Here is a 17,767-nt window from a genome sequence, read left to right as displayed (position 1 = left end):
GATGCTCCCTAGTGGGGGAAAAATGACTAGAAGCAGTATGAAATTGACAGTGGAGATTGGGACGTGCATGGCAAATCTTTTGGGGCAGGGTGGGGGTTTATTGTGCATGTTTGCAATGTATCTGTAATTTACCAGTAAATCTAATTCTAACCTGTGCTCCCATTTTTATAAATATTGCCGAAGTGTTTAGCAGACTTGTTTTCAGTCTGAAGCTTACTTAATTTTCTAGCTTGGGATGTCCAAAGCTGTGAGAAACTAATTCATAATGCTGATCCTGGGAGTCTACCTAAGTGTTGCCATGTTTGTTGACCTTCACTTTTTTAGCAGCTAGTTGCAGAAGTATGACACTAGGTGTGTTGTAATCAGACAATGCTGCACTTCTGTATAAAAACTGAGTTTACTTATGTCCTAGTAATGTTGCAAACATAGTTTCCTTAAAGGAATAAATTGTGAAGATGGTTGTAGCCATAAGCAATATTACGGAACCAGAAGTTGGGAGTTCTCCATAGTTTTCAGACCTGAACTGGAAAAAATGCTGCTTTAATTTGTACCACCGTTTTCAGTTTGTAACTGAAAAAATCATACTTCTGACCAGTAACATCTTTCCTGAAAAAGAGAGAGGAAAATGACTAAGAACTATTTCCTTTCCTTTTTAACGATCAGCCTGATAAGCTGTTTTGGTCCCTACCAATGTTTGTATCTTGTGGTAGCCTATTTTTGAGCTTAAAATTTAAATTGAAGACTTAATTTGATCAGCAGAGCAAGTTTGTTAGTATTTTACTTTTAAAATGTCTTGCATTTTCAAAACTACAGGTGGTAATAACCCAATTAAAGGTGGACATATCAATTAGAGTGGCAAATTAAGCAACCTGACCATGTTTTAAATAGAGTGAAACCTCAGAGATACAAACACCTCGGGAAGGGAGGTTGTTCGTAACTGTGAAATGTTTGTAACTCTGAACAAAACGTTATGGTGGTTCTTTCAAAAGTTTACAACTGAGCATTGACTTAATAAAGCGAAATTTTACTATGCAGAAGAAAAATGCTGCCTTTTAACCATATTAATTTAAATGAAACAAGGACAGAAATAGTTTCCTTACCTTGCCATGTCTTTTTTTTTTTTTTAATTTTCCCTTTATTTTTTTAAAAGCTTACATTTAACACAGTACTGTACTGCATATTATTTGTGTTTTTTGTTACTGTTGCTGCCTGATTAGGCAATTCCTGTTCTAAATGAGGTGTGTGGTTAACTGGTGAGTTTGTAACTCTGCTGCTCATAATTATGAGGTTCTATTGTATACCTAATGCAGAAATCTGCATTTAAATAACATCAAGCTGCCATCATGCCACTAACAGATGCAAAGAAAATATTTTTGTCAAAAATTCAGTCTTTAAACTTGTTGTGTACCATGAATCAAAACATGCATGAAACTAGTGTAGCATAGATTCTTGACCTGTAAGTCTTAGCTTGGAAAAGACTTGTTTTTAATCACAGATGATGTTTTTAATATTCGTTACATGGGTTTCTTACACATCCATTCTCTGCTGTGTCCTCCCCAGCCCATATTTGTTTAATAGGTAAATGTCTTGTAGGCTATGGAAAGGGGTTACTGTGGGACTTTTGTCACTTTCAGAGTCACATCTCTAATGTGTCAGTAGTCTTGTCAACATACTAAAAGGACTTTTGCCATGATATAAATTGTGTGCCTTCTAAGACTTCACATCTGCTTTGGAGAGACCAGTTTTTTAGCTGAGGTGCTATGCTGGGAAAGCAAGGATTGGTTCAGGCTGCTGGAATTTGAAGAGGGGCCTCTGCTGGACTCTTTCTCCAATCTGTATTCCCAATATTATCTAACGTTGTGTTGGAATATGAGGCTGAAGAAGAATAGAACAAGCAGTGTATCATTGCTGAGGGTGACAGTAGGGGCAAGGCAGGTAAGGGAAAACTCGTTGGATAGCAAGGAAGGCTAACTTGTGTTAGGCACACTGCATGAGAAGGGGGCAGGGGCCTCCAGTCCTGACAGGAGATTTTGAAGTGGGGAGGTTCATTTTCCTGAGGATTGGGAGGGAACATTCAGGCTTCTATATGATACAAAGAGGAGAGGGCCAGGAAGTCTGCCCTGCTCCAGTCTTTCAGTAAACAACAAATATGCTTGCTTTTGGCTTTGTGAGTCAAGCTGCATCCTGTTCAAAAGAAGCTTTTGAAGTCAAATGCTTTTCTGCCTCAAATAATTGAATCTGTTTTAAGAATTAAAATGTGCTCCCTCAAAAATCAACCCACCAAGAAAATATCTTGAGTGTAATGGGTGGATTTTCCCTGTTTAAGTTTAGCCTGGATACAAACTGGAAGGGAAAGCAGTTAAACCTCAGATGTTAATTTTTCCACCCGTGTTTTAAAATATAACAGACATTAGCTGTAGAGATGTTATGGATGGTAACTAACTTATATCTTCGTCTTTGATGAAAGACTGAGTTCACAAATTCTTCACATGTTAATATGGTGTCCAAACTATTCCTCCATTTATGGAAAACTCTTAGCTATGTGTCTTGCTCAGTTCCATTTTTTCAGTGCTTTTCTTCATGAAATAAAGTGTTTTTAAAAAATAATGGTTTGACTAATTTCCCTCCCCCACCCCGGAGAAGCAAGAGAGAAGAAGTTTCTCTTAGCAAGGCTTTGTTTCTTTAGAATTCTGTGTGGATCAGCGAGCAGTGGTGGTTTTGGAGATGGATCTGATGACTGCTTGCACAGATTGAATGTAGGTCACTGCCTCTGTTGAATACTCTTAATTTTGATGAAGTCTTTGATTCCAGTTGGTCGTCTAGTAGATTTCTTCAGTAAATCCTATGCAGTATCTATGCAAGTCCTTGAGTAATACTTTAGCAATGTGCTGGCCTCTAAACTACCAATTTCTTGCTATGATTTGTAAGTCTCTTGAAAAATGTGATCTCAGCTATTCAGTGGAGGAGTGGTATATCTTGATTAGATGTTGCAGCAAGTCCGTGTGTGTGTGAATTTACCCTCAGAATAGACTTTTAATAAAAAAGCAGAAAATCCAAATGAAACAAACAAACAAAATCCTTTGTGGGTCACTTGAGTTAGCAGGTTGGTACCTGCTGGGAAAGGTCGCCATCAATTATCAGCTATTAGAAACAGGCTCTGCTCACTGTCATACTTGAAAATAAGTGCTTCTTGGAACGCTAAAGTGTTTCCTTCTATAAATAACTGTTTAACCAGAAAGCACTTGAAAAATGATTAAAAGCACTCTTTGTAATTAGAATGTTTGTATTCAGGCATACTGCAAATGTTTTAATAATAATCATTTAATAAAGCATATTGTTTTCTTTTATTTCTTGTAGGGACTCCAACCGTCATGTTAAGGTAAAGCAGAAAAGTGCGGTGCTGAACATGCTAAAGAGGTTAGACAAAATAAGGTTCAGAGGTCACAGGAGAGATGAGTTCCTTGATTTAGCAGAGTCTCCAAATGCTTCAGATACTGAATGTGGAGATGAAATCCCAGTGAAAATACCTCGAACGTCACTCAGAGAGAATGACGAACTAAGAGACCCTGTAAGTATTCAATCTGGCTACATTTTTAAAGCTATTATCAAATTAAAAAAATAATGGAACATAGTAGCTGTTAATGCTGCTCTCCTGATTTTATTTTATTTTTTTTTGGAAGTAATATTTCAGGATTAAGAAAGCAAATAAAAGAGGTGCGCAGTTTTGAACATGCTCATATTTTTGTAACTCGACTTCAGTTCTTCCTTTTTGTTTGTGGACGTTAAGCCTATTTACTGTAATGGTCCACTGCTATCTATGTCATGGAAGTATAAAGTTGTATTTAAAATGTGGTGTTTCTTTATTCATGCTGTCCGCTCTTGCTTCCCCTGGATTTTGTGGGCCCATAGGTCTATGGATGTAGTTAGCACAGGAAAGGAAGGAGAATGATACTTAGCAACACCAGCTCGCATTTTTCGGGGCAGTTAAGTGGTGGCAGAATGTTAACCAAGTCTCCCTCAACAAACTAACATACTGTGGAGAATGTGGGAGATTTTTGTATTTCTGTGAATATATTTGTCCCTTAATTTACTTGTTTGATATTATTCTGTCTGACTGCCGTTGAGTTAAATCACAGGAGGTTGTTAGGGGAAAACAAATGAAACATTCACAAGGGAAGATACCTCTAGAGAGAACACCAGCAGAAAAAGGGGGGAGCAATTAACTGGGAGATACCCATCTGCCTAGCTCCTGCTAGGTCAAAAGGTTTATTTGTCCCAGGCCCAAGCCTAGCATCAGAGAGAGCTAAAGCATCAAAGATCACTGTCTATCGAGAAATGGGGGTGAGTAGGAAGCAGTGCTGGAGGTGAGATTGACACACACTTAGAGAATGCTGCTGGGGCTGGCTGTGTCTCTCCCAGTGCAGGAGTAGGGGTCTCTAGGCTGAGTGGAACTTACCTAAACCTCATGCAAGTTTTGGCTAAGATGCACGTGTTTAGGCCGCCTTGTTATTTTAATCCATTTCTCTAACTACTGTATTCCTGTTGAGTAATACATAAACCTTCTGTTTTGAAAAGGCTGCACTGTGTTGCTGCATACGCTTTCTGGTTACAAAGCGCGCGCTTTCTCTCTCTTTCTCTCTCCCCCTCCTCTAAGACTCCTGCAGGGAGCCAAGCCAAATTGGCTCTGCTAAAGGAGCCATGGTGAAATATGGGAGGAGGGGGGCTGAAGCCTAGGGGTCCAGTCTAACAGTAGCAGAGTTGCAGGATGCTTCCTTGAGTGAAGTGGAGACCCACACCCTCTTACTAGGATGGGTGTACTCACAAGAGACAGCAAAGGGGTATAAGGCATAAATCGCTATGTGAGCCATGATGCATCGACTTTATATGCCTTTATATCGACTGCTATATGCCTTTAATCTGAGAAACTCAAAAAGCTTTAAACAGCAATGTCCAGATCTAAAAAGTGCCCTATTCCCATTCAGAATAATAAGAGGTACTGAGGACTTGTGGAAAATCTGGCCATTAAAAATTGCAGTGGCCCTGTGTGGGGGGTGGGGGGTGTCACTTTTTAATTCTCTAATGAAATGCAGCAGCCTTTGGTGTGAAACACAAGGCCTGTTTAACACTATGCAGCAGCTGAGGAAGGGAGGTGAAGGACACAGGTCAAGACTTTCAAAAGTTACTAGTGCTTTTGGACACCTCTGTTTATGGGTCCCCAGACTGAGACACATTTTAAAAAAGAGTGACTTTTCAGAAAAGGATGAACATCTCTCATCTGAAAATCAATCCACTTTTAAGGTGTCTCAAATTGAATGTCCACAAATAGTCATCCAAAATCACTAGTTACTCTTAAAAATTTTGGCCACTGTGTACATGTAAATTGCACGGGAAATTTTTTGTACAGACAAGTTTCCAGAGTTGGCGTTGGGCCTGGACACCAGAACTCTCACCCTTTTATTAAGAAATATTATCTTTATTGACCATTGATGGTCTTTGTTCTTACATGTTATCTGAAATTTGAAATGGTGCTCTCTAACTACTTGCTGGGACACTAGTTCAGTGTTGATGTATTTCTGCTGTACCTGTGTGTCCAGTGGTTATCTCTACTCTATCCCCTTTACTTAAAGGCTGCTGGCAACCTTACATTAAATCAGGTTAGCTTGATCAGCACAAGGCATGTATTTTTGTATTTTTAATGTAATGTTGCTGATGAAATATAATAATGTGTTGATAAATTCAACAGCTATCTGGCTTTTAAGTAACCATATCCTATCAGATGTCTTGCTATTTCTTTAAAGCATGTCACTTAATTTAGACAAGAATTTGGGTTGTGGATTTTTTCCCTAAATTTTATGCAAGAGTTTAGTTCTGTGTCCTCTTTAAATTACGTGGAAATCAATAGCTATGCATTGCTTTGGGCAGGAAAAGTACACCAGAAAGGGTATCTTTCTTTCTATACAGGGAATTGAGTCATTCTGCATATAAAGTTAAGACTGTACCTCTTCCCATTAGACTTTCTAGGCTGTAAAGCACTCTGGTATGTGCTTATGTTCCGGCAGCTCCATGTTCTCGAAAATGGGCACTTTGCTGTATTTGGTCTATGTAAGAGAGGGTTTCTTTCCATACTGACTATATAAATGCAAGAAAGCTACTCTGATTTTCCTTCTAGGGTTTAGCAGAGTTTCTAGTTAAAATTAAAAGCCTTTTGTTTCTGGCCCTGCTTATGACTAATATGGAACTCCGAACTGCACCTAAGGTGGCAGTGATATCGGCGCAAGATAAGAATGTCTGTAATGTTTGTCCTGGGTGACAAATAATCAGATTTATCAGGGAGGAAAGAAATCCTTTTGCTTTTAAGGTAGTGGACTGTTAAATGGGGATAAAATAATTCTCTACCTTAAGGGGGTGTGGAGGATAAGTACATTAATGCTTTGAGATTCCAATACTACAGTGATCGGGGCTGTATAACTGCTAATCAAAATGTAGGTCCTGCTGTCAAAACTCTTATTAACTGACAAGGGGTGTGTGTGTGTGTGGGGCATGTGTGAGAGAGTGAGGGATAGAGATAAATGGTGCCTGGTTTTAAGGACCGTGACTGTAAATTGGAGGGATTATTTACCAAATGTGAGTACAGTAGAACCTCAGAGTTAATACCTTGGGAATGGAGGTTGTTTGTAACGCTGAACAAAATGTAATGGTTGCTCTTTCAAACGTTCACCCGTTTATCCCTGTATTGACTCAAATTATAGGGCTCAATACAGGGATAAATGGGTGAAATTGAATGGCCTCGGATGTACAGGTAATTAGCAATGTTCCCTCTAATTTTTCCCACTACTGTGTGGAATGAATTTTGTTATGTGCACCAATATGGTGCACATAACAAAATTCATGTGGTGGGGTGGGGCCGAGGGGTTTGGAGTGTGGGCCGGGGCTCAGGGCTGGAGCAGAGGGTTGGGGTACGGGTGGGGGGGCAGTCTCTGGCTGGGGGTGCAGGCTCTGCGGTAGGGCCAGGGATGAGGGGCTCAGGGCTGGGGCAGAGGGTTGGGGGGGGTGAGGGGTATGGCTGGGGGCGCGGGCTCTGGAATGGGGCTGGGGATGAGGGGATAGGTTCAGTGGAGCTTCCCAGGGCTATGGTGGGGAGAGAGGACTCCCCATCCCCAGCAGCACCTGGGCTGGGGGGGAGGGGGAGGAAAGGTGCCTCTCCCCACCACGGCAGGTCCAGGCCAGGCTGGGTCAGGGCCGGGGGAGGGGCGCCTTTCCCCCAGTCTTAGCAGGTTCCATGCTGGGCTGGGTCGGGGTGCTGCGGCAGGTCCAGGGCTTGGGGAGAGGCATCTCTCCTCACCACAGCCCTAAGCACCTGCGCGGCACTTAATAGGCAGCCGCATAGCTTAATGGGAACTTAGGTAGTCAGACTAGATGATTAATGGTCCCTTTTGGCTTTAAACTCTGTGTTCTAACTCTTTTACCTGAGGAAAAGAAATCTCTCAAATATCAAAATCCCAAGGTTTGCTGGTAAAGTTTTAAAGAAAGCCCGACCACTGAACTGGTAGAATTCACTGGCTAAATACCTGGAACCAGAATTTGAAGTGCTACACCAGCCTAGGAGTAGTCTCATCTGTCAGTGAAGAGAGACTATTTTCTTAATTTCATTCAGTTCATTTCAGTGAGTAGTTTATTCAAAGTTCAGAAACCAGTTGGTGGCTGAAAAAGAGGGAAAGCTTGTTTCCTCTTCCAATCATGAATAAAAATAAGGTGTGAAGATAAGTTCTTCTAGTTGTAAAATCTTAAAGGTTATGGTGACCAGACATAATAGGATCAATGGATTAACTGCAGATAATCAGTTAACCTTCGCTTAATCAGTTTTAAATGCAAAACATGTTTTGATAAACTTTACTTATGTATCCAGCACCTTTAAATTAGTTTTAACTAATGAAAAACAACTTTAGAATGCTGTTCCTGTGCCTTAATTGAAGTCCAATTTTCATCCAAATGGAGCTTTGTAATAAATAAAAAAATCATCAATCACCATCAAATAAGAAATGATAATAGAAGTGAAACTTAAGAATCTGAATATGTTGTAAGCTGCATAACTGCTTAAATAAATGTGTGGCTATAGTGTACTATCCTGGTTGGTAATTAGTATCATATTTAGTATGAAAGCTATGTTTAATTGCAAATGTACATGTTTTATAATGAAAGTGGATGAGTCATTCTGCAAGCAGATAACAAGATTAGCTAACACACCTGAGCTAGTAGTAGTATTAATAGCGGATTTTAACTTCCCTGATATCTGTTGTAAGATTGTTACAGCAAAATATTATATGTCCTGCAAGTTCTTAGCATGTGTAGGGGACAACCTTCTGAGGAAACAACAAGGGGATCATTCATTTTGGATCTGGTTTTGACAAACAGGGATGATTAGTTGCAAACATGAAGGTGGTCAGGAACTTGGAAGGAAGTGATCATGGTCTAATAGAATTCAAGATCCTAAGGCAAGGAGGACATGAGAACAGCAAAACAAGGACACAAGACTTCAGAAATGCAGACTTTAACCAACTGAGAGAATTAGGAAAGGCCCCACTGAAAGAGCAATTAGAAAGAAAAGGATCAAAAGGGGCTGGCAGTTTTAAAGATATAATACTAGAGGCTCAATGTCAAGGTACTCTGATGCAGAGGAAAGATAAGAGCCACAAGAGGCCAGTGTGGCTGCATTAGGAGCTTTTTAGCTATCAAAAAACCTAAAGGGATACCTACAGGAAATGGAAGGAGGGTGATGTCACCAAGGAAGTATACATGGGAATAGCGCGAGTGTGTAAGGACAAAATCAGGAAAGCTAAGGCAAAGCATGTTTGTGACAACAAGAAGGGGTTCTACAAATAAGTCAGACAAAAAAAAAAGATGATGTGGGTCTGCTGCTCAATGGAGAAGGTGAGCTGGTAACGGAAGATGATAGGAAGGCAGGGCTGTTCAATGCCTGTCTTGCTGCAGTCTTCTCACAACAAATAACGTGACTGGACAACTAGCAAAGTTATCATAAACAGTAAAGGGGAAGGGATGCAGATCAGGATAAGTGAAGAACACATCAGAGATCTTCTGACCAATTTGAATGAATTCAAGTCAGCAGGGCCTGATGCTATTCACCACTGGGTACTGAAGGAATTAGCTGAAGAAATCTCAGAGCCACTGGCAATAATATTTGCAAACTCATGCATGACAGGAGAGGTCCTGGAAGAGTGGAGAAGAGTATTGCCCATCTTTAAAAGGGGGAAAAGGAGGAGCCAGGGAACTATAGACCAATCAGCCTGACTTCAATACGTGGGGAGTTATTCAATTTGCAAATACCTGGAGGATGAAGGGGTAAGCACTAGCAACCAGCATGGATTTACTAGGAATAAATCATGCCAAACCAGCTTGATTTCCTTCTTTGGTAGGGTAACTGGTTTGGTGGATAGAAGGAATGCAGGGGGACATAATATACCTGGACTTTAGCAAGGCTTTTGACACAGTCCCACATGACATTTTGATAGGTAAGATGGAGAAATGTGGGCTTGGCAAAACTACTATTAAGTGGACACATAATTGGTTAACCAATAGCAAACAGAGTAACTATTAATGGAATGGTGTCAGATTGGAGAGAGGTCTCAAGTGGGGTTCCACGGGGATCTGTTCTGGGTCTGGTGTTTAATGTCTTCATTAATGACCTGGATGTAGGAATAGGGAGCACACTGATCAAATTTGCAGCTGCCACAAAGCTGGGGGGGGTTGGGAGGATAGAGCTAAAATTCAAAGGGCTCTTGATAAATTGAAGAAGTGGGCTATAGATAACAAAATGAAATTCAACAAAGACAAATGTAAGGTGCTACACTTGTGGAAGAAAAATCAAATGCACAAATACAGAATGGAAGATAACTTGCTTGGTAGCAGCACTGCTGAGAAGGATCTGGGAGTTGTGGTGGATCACAATCTCAACATGAGTCAGCAATGTGATGCTGTTGCCAAAAAAAAAAAAAAAAAAAAAAAAGCAAATGCAATTTTGGGTTGCATTAAACAGAGTCATAGCATGCAAGTCATGGGAGGTTATAGCACCACTCTACTCGGGTCTGGTTAGGTCTCAGGTGGAGTACTGTGTCCAATTTTGGTCACCAATATATTAGAAAGGGTGTAGAGAAACTGGAAAAGATCCAAGGACCAATGACAAAGATGATCGAAGGGATGGAATGCAATCCATATGAGCAAAGCCTGAAGGAACTGGGTATATTTCGTTTGGAAAAGAGGCGATTAAGGAGGGACATGATAGCCGTCTTCAAACACTTGAAAGACTGTCTAAAAAAAGATGGAGAAAAGTTGTTCTCTCTTGCCACAGAGGGCAGGACAAGAGGCAATGGGTTCAAACTACAGCATAGCAGATTTAGATTAAATCTCAAGAAAAACTACTTAATTGTAAGAACATTAGCACAATGGAACAGACTGCCTAGGGAAGTTGTGAAAGCTCCTTCACTGGAGGTTTTCAAAAGGAGGCTGGATAGCCATCTGTCTTGGATGGTTTAGACACAACAAATCCTGCATCTTGGCAGGGGTTAGACTAGATGACCCTTATGGTCCCTTCTAACCCTATCGTTGTATGATTCTGTGGATACCAGTGAATGAGAATCAACCTTTTTTTAGAAAAATTGATTCAAATTAGTTATTTAAATCAAAGTTTGTTGATAAAAATCACTAATTTAAATCAGTTCACCCCGATTGTAACCATGTTGCCTCTCAGTAATCTTTGTGATAAACTAAATAGATTGCGCTGTTTAAATCTCTCAGTGGATGGAGAAAATGCCTTATCTTGAATAATTTTTGTGGCTCCTTTCTGCACTCTTATGTTTCAGAATCCTTTTTAGGAAGTGGACATCTGAACTGTACGCATTATTCCAGTATCTTTCACTAATGCTGTATATGGAGGTAAAATCACTTCCCTACTCCTATTCACTAGTCTGCTGTTACATATCCAAGGATCGCGCATTAGTCCTTTTTGCCATGTCATACTCTGAGCTCATGTTGAGTTTGTGCACTGACTCCTAAATCCTGTTTAGAGTCACTACTTTCCAGGGTACAGTTTCTCATTCTGTAGGTATGGCTTGCATTCCCTATTCCTAGATGGACAGTATAATTTTGCATTTGGTTGTATTAAAATGCATTAAAACATTACTATTGTTGCTTTGTTGGGTAAGATGCAACCTGTTACAGTGGCTCGGGCTTCAAACTGGAAACAGCAGATCTGCCTTTTATTCCTCAGCTCTGCCACTGACTTGCTGTGACCTTGGCCAATGTCTTGACTTCTGTGCCTTAGCTTTTCCTAGCTGTGAAATAAGGTGGTAATGCTTATTCACCTTTGTAAAACTTTTTGTGTCCAAAGGATGGAGAAAACATTTTACAGTGCTAAATGCCGTTTCATGGGATGAATTGATATTTGTGTGCAAAGGAACCGTGGGCAGTTGGTTTGTTGATAATTCATATAGTCTCTTGGAAAAACCAAGGTTCTGTGCAAAACTTATTAAGAACCTGCATTCAACGGACAAAGTGAGGACTGCAAATTGATGCTGCTACTTTGTCCTTAACTGGGTACTCTTTTGTAACTGGCATGTCACCTGAAAACACAATGTAGTGCTACTTACAATGAAAGTCCACCACCTGACTCCTAGGATTAAATCTGACTGAGTTATTGTAGTGTATAAAATGTGTAAAAAAAAATTAGTTGTTGAGCATCACTTTAAATTGAACCTTTAACATTACTGTCCCCAAACTATTTCTACATTGCTCTGAAGATGCAAAGCACCATGTGAATGCTACTAGTTCTGTAAAATATCTTTCAGTATTTAATATCTAAACTAGAATAGTATTAGATTTTTGGGGTTGTGTGGCATGCAACAGGGTCCCTAGTTTTAACTTTTTGCTGTTCTTCAAACTCTGGAAATAATTCCAAATTCTACATGTTAATTCAGAGAGTTTTACCAATTTACCCACTTTTCCTTTCACTTTTCTCTCTCTCTCTTTTTTTTTTAAACACATCCCAGAGCCCTTTGTTCCAGACACACCGTCCTTCCAGTCAAAAGTACTGGGCAGTACTTGCCTCCCTTTATAACCAAGGCCACTCTTTGGATGGCCAAGTAGTTTACCTTGAAATGACAAGTGGTATTATCTCCCAAGGGCTTGGTATGCTGCCTTGTCACTCGCTCACATGTTGTTGCCCTCGGTAATAGGAGACCAACTTAAGAACGATGTCAGTATCTAAGAAGATACACATAGAACAAGCAAGTACATTAGCTTACAGTGCAGTTTTGCAAGCCTGACCTGACACACTCTTCTTATCCTAAACCAGTTAATCAAACTGTGGTTTTCTTCATTCTCCATGGCTAGGTGCTCAAAATTAGCTGCAGACTCAAATGTCCAGATGCTCATTTTTGTACATAGTATTTTGATTGTACTGAACTTTTTGTATTTTTAACTCCTTTAGATTTATGCTTCCTAGAAAGTGTATCATATATTGAAGGTGTCCTAGACATTATGCAAAATACATGGCAAGAAAAAATACCAGATGCCTGAACTGTGCCATTTACCATAAACCAAACCATCAAGCCAGGCAAATTACAACTACAATTACCCTCCTTGACCAACAGTGCACAATATTCACCATATTAAGATATATTTATATTAAATAAGAGGCACCGTTGTCTAATAGCTAAAGCACAGGATTGGGAATGAGGAGGCCTAGGTGCTCTGGTCAGTGAGGGCAATGGCCAACATCTTATATGTCTTTTATCATTTCTTTAAATAATAGGTTAAGATCTCTGCTTTGGATGTTCGATGTGAATGAGTAAAAAATGAGACATTGGTGGAATATAGCCTTGAGTAAGTCTGTTGCCTTTTACTCCTGGGGGAATTCTGCATCACTGTGCTTGTGCAGAATTCATGTTCCCCACAGATTTCTTTGCTTCCCTGCAGAAAAATAACTCCTGATAGGGAAGCTTCAAGAGTGATCATGTGCCCCATCCCTGGCAGTGCAGGCAGGTTGGTTTGGGCAGCCAGAGCAGCCAGTAGAGACATAAATCACCGCCAGGGTGAGGGGGGATTGGGGCTGGGCAGTTGTGTGTGTGAAAGAGAGAGAGAGAGACACTGTCCCTCTCGCTCGCTATTGCGGCACACTGGGCAGGGCTTTGAGGTGTTTCTGAAGAGGTAGGCGTGGGGCAGGCTCTGTTCCCTCAGGCAGAGCAGAATGTAGCAGCCTGCCTGCTTAGTGAATTGTTCCCATTGTTCTTAGTGAATTCCCCCAGGACTATAAAACAGGTGTAAAAAATTTTAAGGCTCCTTTACGTTGCTAGAGTGATGTAAAGGAGCCTTATTGTAAAGGACAGTGTAGCCTTATAAATACTTATGGTGCTTTAGTGATTAGAACTGGTCTAAATGTTTGGACTGAAAAAGTTTCCTATCAAAATGTGCTCCATGAACTGTTTGCTACTGACCTTTTTTGAGATGGTCAGTAGCTAGTATAAATTGTGAGTTTGATTCCCCAGCCCTCAGTTGCCTATGATGTAACACTAAGCATATGGCTGCATATATTTGTTGACTAATAACTAGAAGTTAAAGGGGTCAACATGAGCTCCATTACTATTAGAGAAAGGGGGTTTGGTGATTTCCTCCAATGCTCCCCAATCCCATTCTCCATCCATTGTATTGTAGTTTAAATAGATTACCAAAATAATTGAAACCAGCTTGATTACATTGTACAGATTATAATATGCAGAATTTGCAGAATTTTAAAATATTGTGCACAGAATTTTTAATTTTGTGCAGAATTCCCCAAGGAGTAGCCCTTAAACTTGTGTATTGCTTTTAATGTAATGCATTGCCAACTACCATTCTCGTACTTTGTGACAGTGGTGTCAATATCCTCAGTATTAAACAAGCAGAAGACACATTGTTTCTGGTTTAGGGAGTTTGCAATTTGAATTTGAATGCAGACTGAAGCTGAGAGATGCTTATTGTGAAATGCTTTTATATGCACTACCCTTTAAATCGTGAGTTGGTGGGTTACTGCTTCAAACCACAGAACTTTGGTGGTGATCTGAAGCATGTGTGCCACTGTCTTCCTTCGCGCTACTCCCTTCCATTGCTGAGCCGTCACTCTCTTGGCTCTTGTGATGTTGTCATAAAATCTTAGACCTTGTCTTCACTATAAAATTTAATTGTGTTCAAATGTTAACTACCGTGATGCTTCCTACAACTCTGTATATAGGAACACTTTGTGGTCAGCATCATATCAAATAGTCCTAATTTTTTATGGGCTAGAGAGGAACTGAACTGCCTAATGTGAGAAATTAGCAGAAAACTATTCTGCTTGGGAATCTCTTTCCAGGCTTTTTCTACATATCACAAAGATGCAAGAAGGGGCATAAGCCTGATTTCTGCCTGCCTCCCTCTTCCACTTCCTTTTTAAAGTGAGCAATTTTCCTGCATTTGGCCACACTGGCAAACCTTGCTAACTCCTTTGTATCCTGGATTACTGGTAGCTTTGCTTCCCCCTTCCTGGTCGCTCCCAGGCATTCAGGGATGTATTACGTATTTGATATTAATCCAATTTTGAGATGTACTTCTTTTTAAACTAAGAAAAAATAATCCCATGGTGGCTTCCAGAATCACATGGAATAGACTTTGGTGGAGTGATTGAATAGTGGGGACTGGGTTGTAGCTCTTCAAAAGCAGTGTCCTTAGAGATTTCCTGATATGGTTCTGCTGGCCAGTGAATATTTCTGCTTGGTATGGCATCCTGTTCTGTGACATTATGCAGTTTGATGTGTGGTATGCTGTGGCACAGTTCCTTAAACAGCCCTGTATTATCTCTTTTACACTGGGAGTTGAGGATCTGTCACTTGTAAGTGCTTGATGCTGACTGCATAACTGATAGCTGATGCTTAAGGGTGTGGCTTTTTCACACCCCTGTGCACTGTAGCTATGTTGACCTAAGTCTTAAGTGTAGAGTAGGCCTGAGTTTCTTCAGATGTCTTACAAATAATAACAAATGAAGTTTCGCAACAGCTTTGTAAGTGTACTAGATAATCTATATTTACAGATGAGGAAACTAGCCAATAAGATAGTTTTCAACAATGGTTTTAAACAGGTTGGATTGATTTTTAAATTAGTGATTTAAATCACCAAACAGGGAACCTTGATTTGTAAATCATAGACTTAATAATTTTCCAAAAGATAGGTTGATTCTCTTTGGTTAATAACAATTCAAATATGTTGCTTTTCAACTAAATATAGCCTTTACTCTAAATTTGGGGCTTCTTTTTGCTAGCTAGGAGGATATATAGTATCTACACACACCTATATAATTGCTTAAATAACTTAATTTACATGTATTGAGATTTTTAATTTTTACATTTTTATTAGAAAATGGTGAATGATTCATTTCTTATTTACTAGATTAATATCTTGAGACTTGTGTCAAGCTCTACTAGGATTGAAATTCAAGTTCAGTTAATGATCAAAAACAACTGTTTTTTATTTTTATTTTTCTAATTAAATAAAGCTAACTTTAAAGTTGCTGGATACATAAGGGAAATCATTTTTTTGGCATTGAAAACTGATTTACTAAACAAAGGAAGTATTATCTGTAGTTTTAATATATTGAAATGCTTGTTTCTGGTAATCATGTCCTTCCGCAGTTTAGAACTAGTAGATCTGATCCTCTTACACTTAGTTTTTATTCATAAATTGGAAGAGGAAAACAACCTTGCCTACTTCTTAAACTTCCAGGTGACATTACTTAACTTTTGAATGAAGTAGTCATCGAACTGAACCAGGTGAATAAACTGAAATGAAGAAAATAGTCTCTCTGAACCTGCAGAAGAGGCTAGTGCTATCAAAAGCTGGGTTAGCACTTCAGCAAATTCTGGTTCCTGTTGTCTGACTTTCTTTAAAACTTGGCAGAAAAATGTACTGTTTAAATTAACTACAAAATATTAAATGATTTTAATAGATTATAATAAATTTAGGCCTTAACATAGGTTATCAATTTCAAATTTAATTTTATATTTATTTTTTTTAAAGTAACCTTTGAAGTTAAAAAATCAGATTTTTTTTTTAATCATCAATTTTTATCAATCCTGGTTTGAAGTCTTGTAAGAATAGAATCTGTTATATTACAGTTCATTAGTGTGAAATTCAAGTTCTGCATCTTTATAACTCCAATCAAGAAAACAGGTACATTTAATAAAATGGTACTGTGATGGTCCTTGAGGTACCCAGGACTGAGAGTCAGGTTTCATGGAAAAACACCTGCTCAACAAGATATCTCTTCAGTGAATGGATGCACGGAAGGTCTTTCTCTTCTCTCTCACATACTGAATCAGTCTTTTGTTTCTGTTCACTAAGGGCTTGTCTACATTACCCGCTGGATCAACGGGCAGCAATCGATCCCGGGGGAGGGGGTGGGGTGTCAATTTATCACATCTAGTCTAGACGCGATAAATCGACCGCCGAGCGCTCTCCTGTCAACTCCAGTACTCCATCAGGGCAAGAGGCGCAGGCGGAGTCAACGGGAGAGCGTCAGCCATCGACTTACTGCAATGAAGACACCGCGGTAAGTAGATCTAAGTATGACGACTTCAGCTATGTTATTCACGTAGCCAAAGTTGCATAACTTAGATCGATTCCCCTCCCCCCCCCCACCCTAGTGTAGATCAGGCCTAACAGGGTTCGCAAACTCCTTAGACTAGGAACTGTGTCTTCTGCTTCTGAGGATATTGACACCACTCAGCCACAAAGTCTGTTATAATGTTTCTTGTTACCTTCAAATGGCTTTGATTGTTTACAGTTAGTTTTCCATTGACTGTTTGGGGATGGGGCAAGGGTAGGCGATTGAACCATATATTACAAAATTGGCCTGCCAGGGAGGGGTAACAACTCCCTCCCGCTTGAAAGGGTCGTCACCGACACATGATTCCCTGGATCACTCACCCAGGACCATAAGGGTATAATTTTTCAACAGTTACATTATTCCTTAAATATTATCTCCATACACACATCTTGTAATTATTAAGGGTATTGATAAGTTACAAGCTTTCAGTAGAGACCTTATAAGCTACTCCTTGTGGATAAATTATCATGAAACAGTGTGTTAGGTGTAGTGAGTTTCAGGTCTGATATATTTCAGAGTAACAGCCATGTTAGTATGTATTCGCAAAAAGAAAAGGAGTACTTGTGGCACCTTAGAGACCAACCAATTTATTTGAGCATCAGCTTTCGTGAGCTACAGCTCACTTCATCGGATGCATACTGTGGAAAGTGTAGAAGATCTTTTTATATACACAAAGCATGAAAAAATACCTCCTCCCACCCCACTCTCCTGCTGGTAATAGCTTATCTAAAGTGATCACTCTCCTTACAATGGGTATGATAATCAAGGTGGGCCATTTCCAGCACAAATCCAGGGTTTAACAAGAACGTCTTGGGGGGGGAGGAGGAAAAAACAAGGGGAAATAGGTTACCTTGCATAATGACTTAGCCACTCCCAGTCTCTATTCAAGCCTAAGTTAATTGTATCCAATTTGCAAATGAATTCCAATTCAACAGTTTCTCGCTGGAGTCTGGATTTGAAGTTTTTTTGTTGTAATATAGCAACTTTCATATCTGTAATCGCGTGACCAGAGCGATTGAAGTGTTCTCCGGCTGGTTTATGAATGTTATAATTCTTGACATCTGATTTGCATCCATTTATTCT

The 17,767-nt window shown here is 39.7% G+C and overlaps 1 protein-coding gene across 3 annotated transcripts in view; it reads left to right on the top strand.

Moving 5' to 3' along the window:
* Nucleotides 1-17,767, top strand: part of GRAMD4 (GRAM domain containing 4) — a 133,271-nt gene that overhangs the window by 36,956 nt on the left and 78,548 nt on the right. For all 3 annotated transcript variants that reach the window (XM_074942411.1, XM_074942410.1, XM_074942412.1), the window contains exon 2: nt 3,358-3,568. In XM_074942411.1, coding sequence (XP_074798512.1) covers nt 3,358-3,568 — 211 coding nt within the window. The remainder of the gene's footprint in view (nt 1-3,357; nt 3,569-17,767) is intronic.

Source organism: Natator depressus, chromosome 1 (assembly GCF_965152275.1).
Source record: "Natator depressus isolate rNatDep1 chromosome 1, rNatDep2.hap1, whole genome shotgun sequence".
NCBI lineage: Eukaryota > Metazoa > Chordata > Testudines > Cheloniidae > Natator > Natator depressus.
The sequence above is the reverse complement of the archived record's forward strand: the minus strand, read 5'-3'. Positions and strand labels throughout refer to the sequence as shown.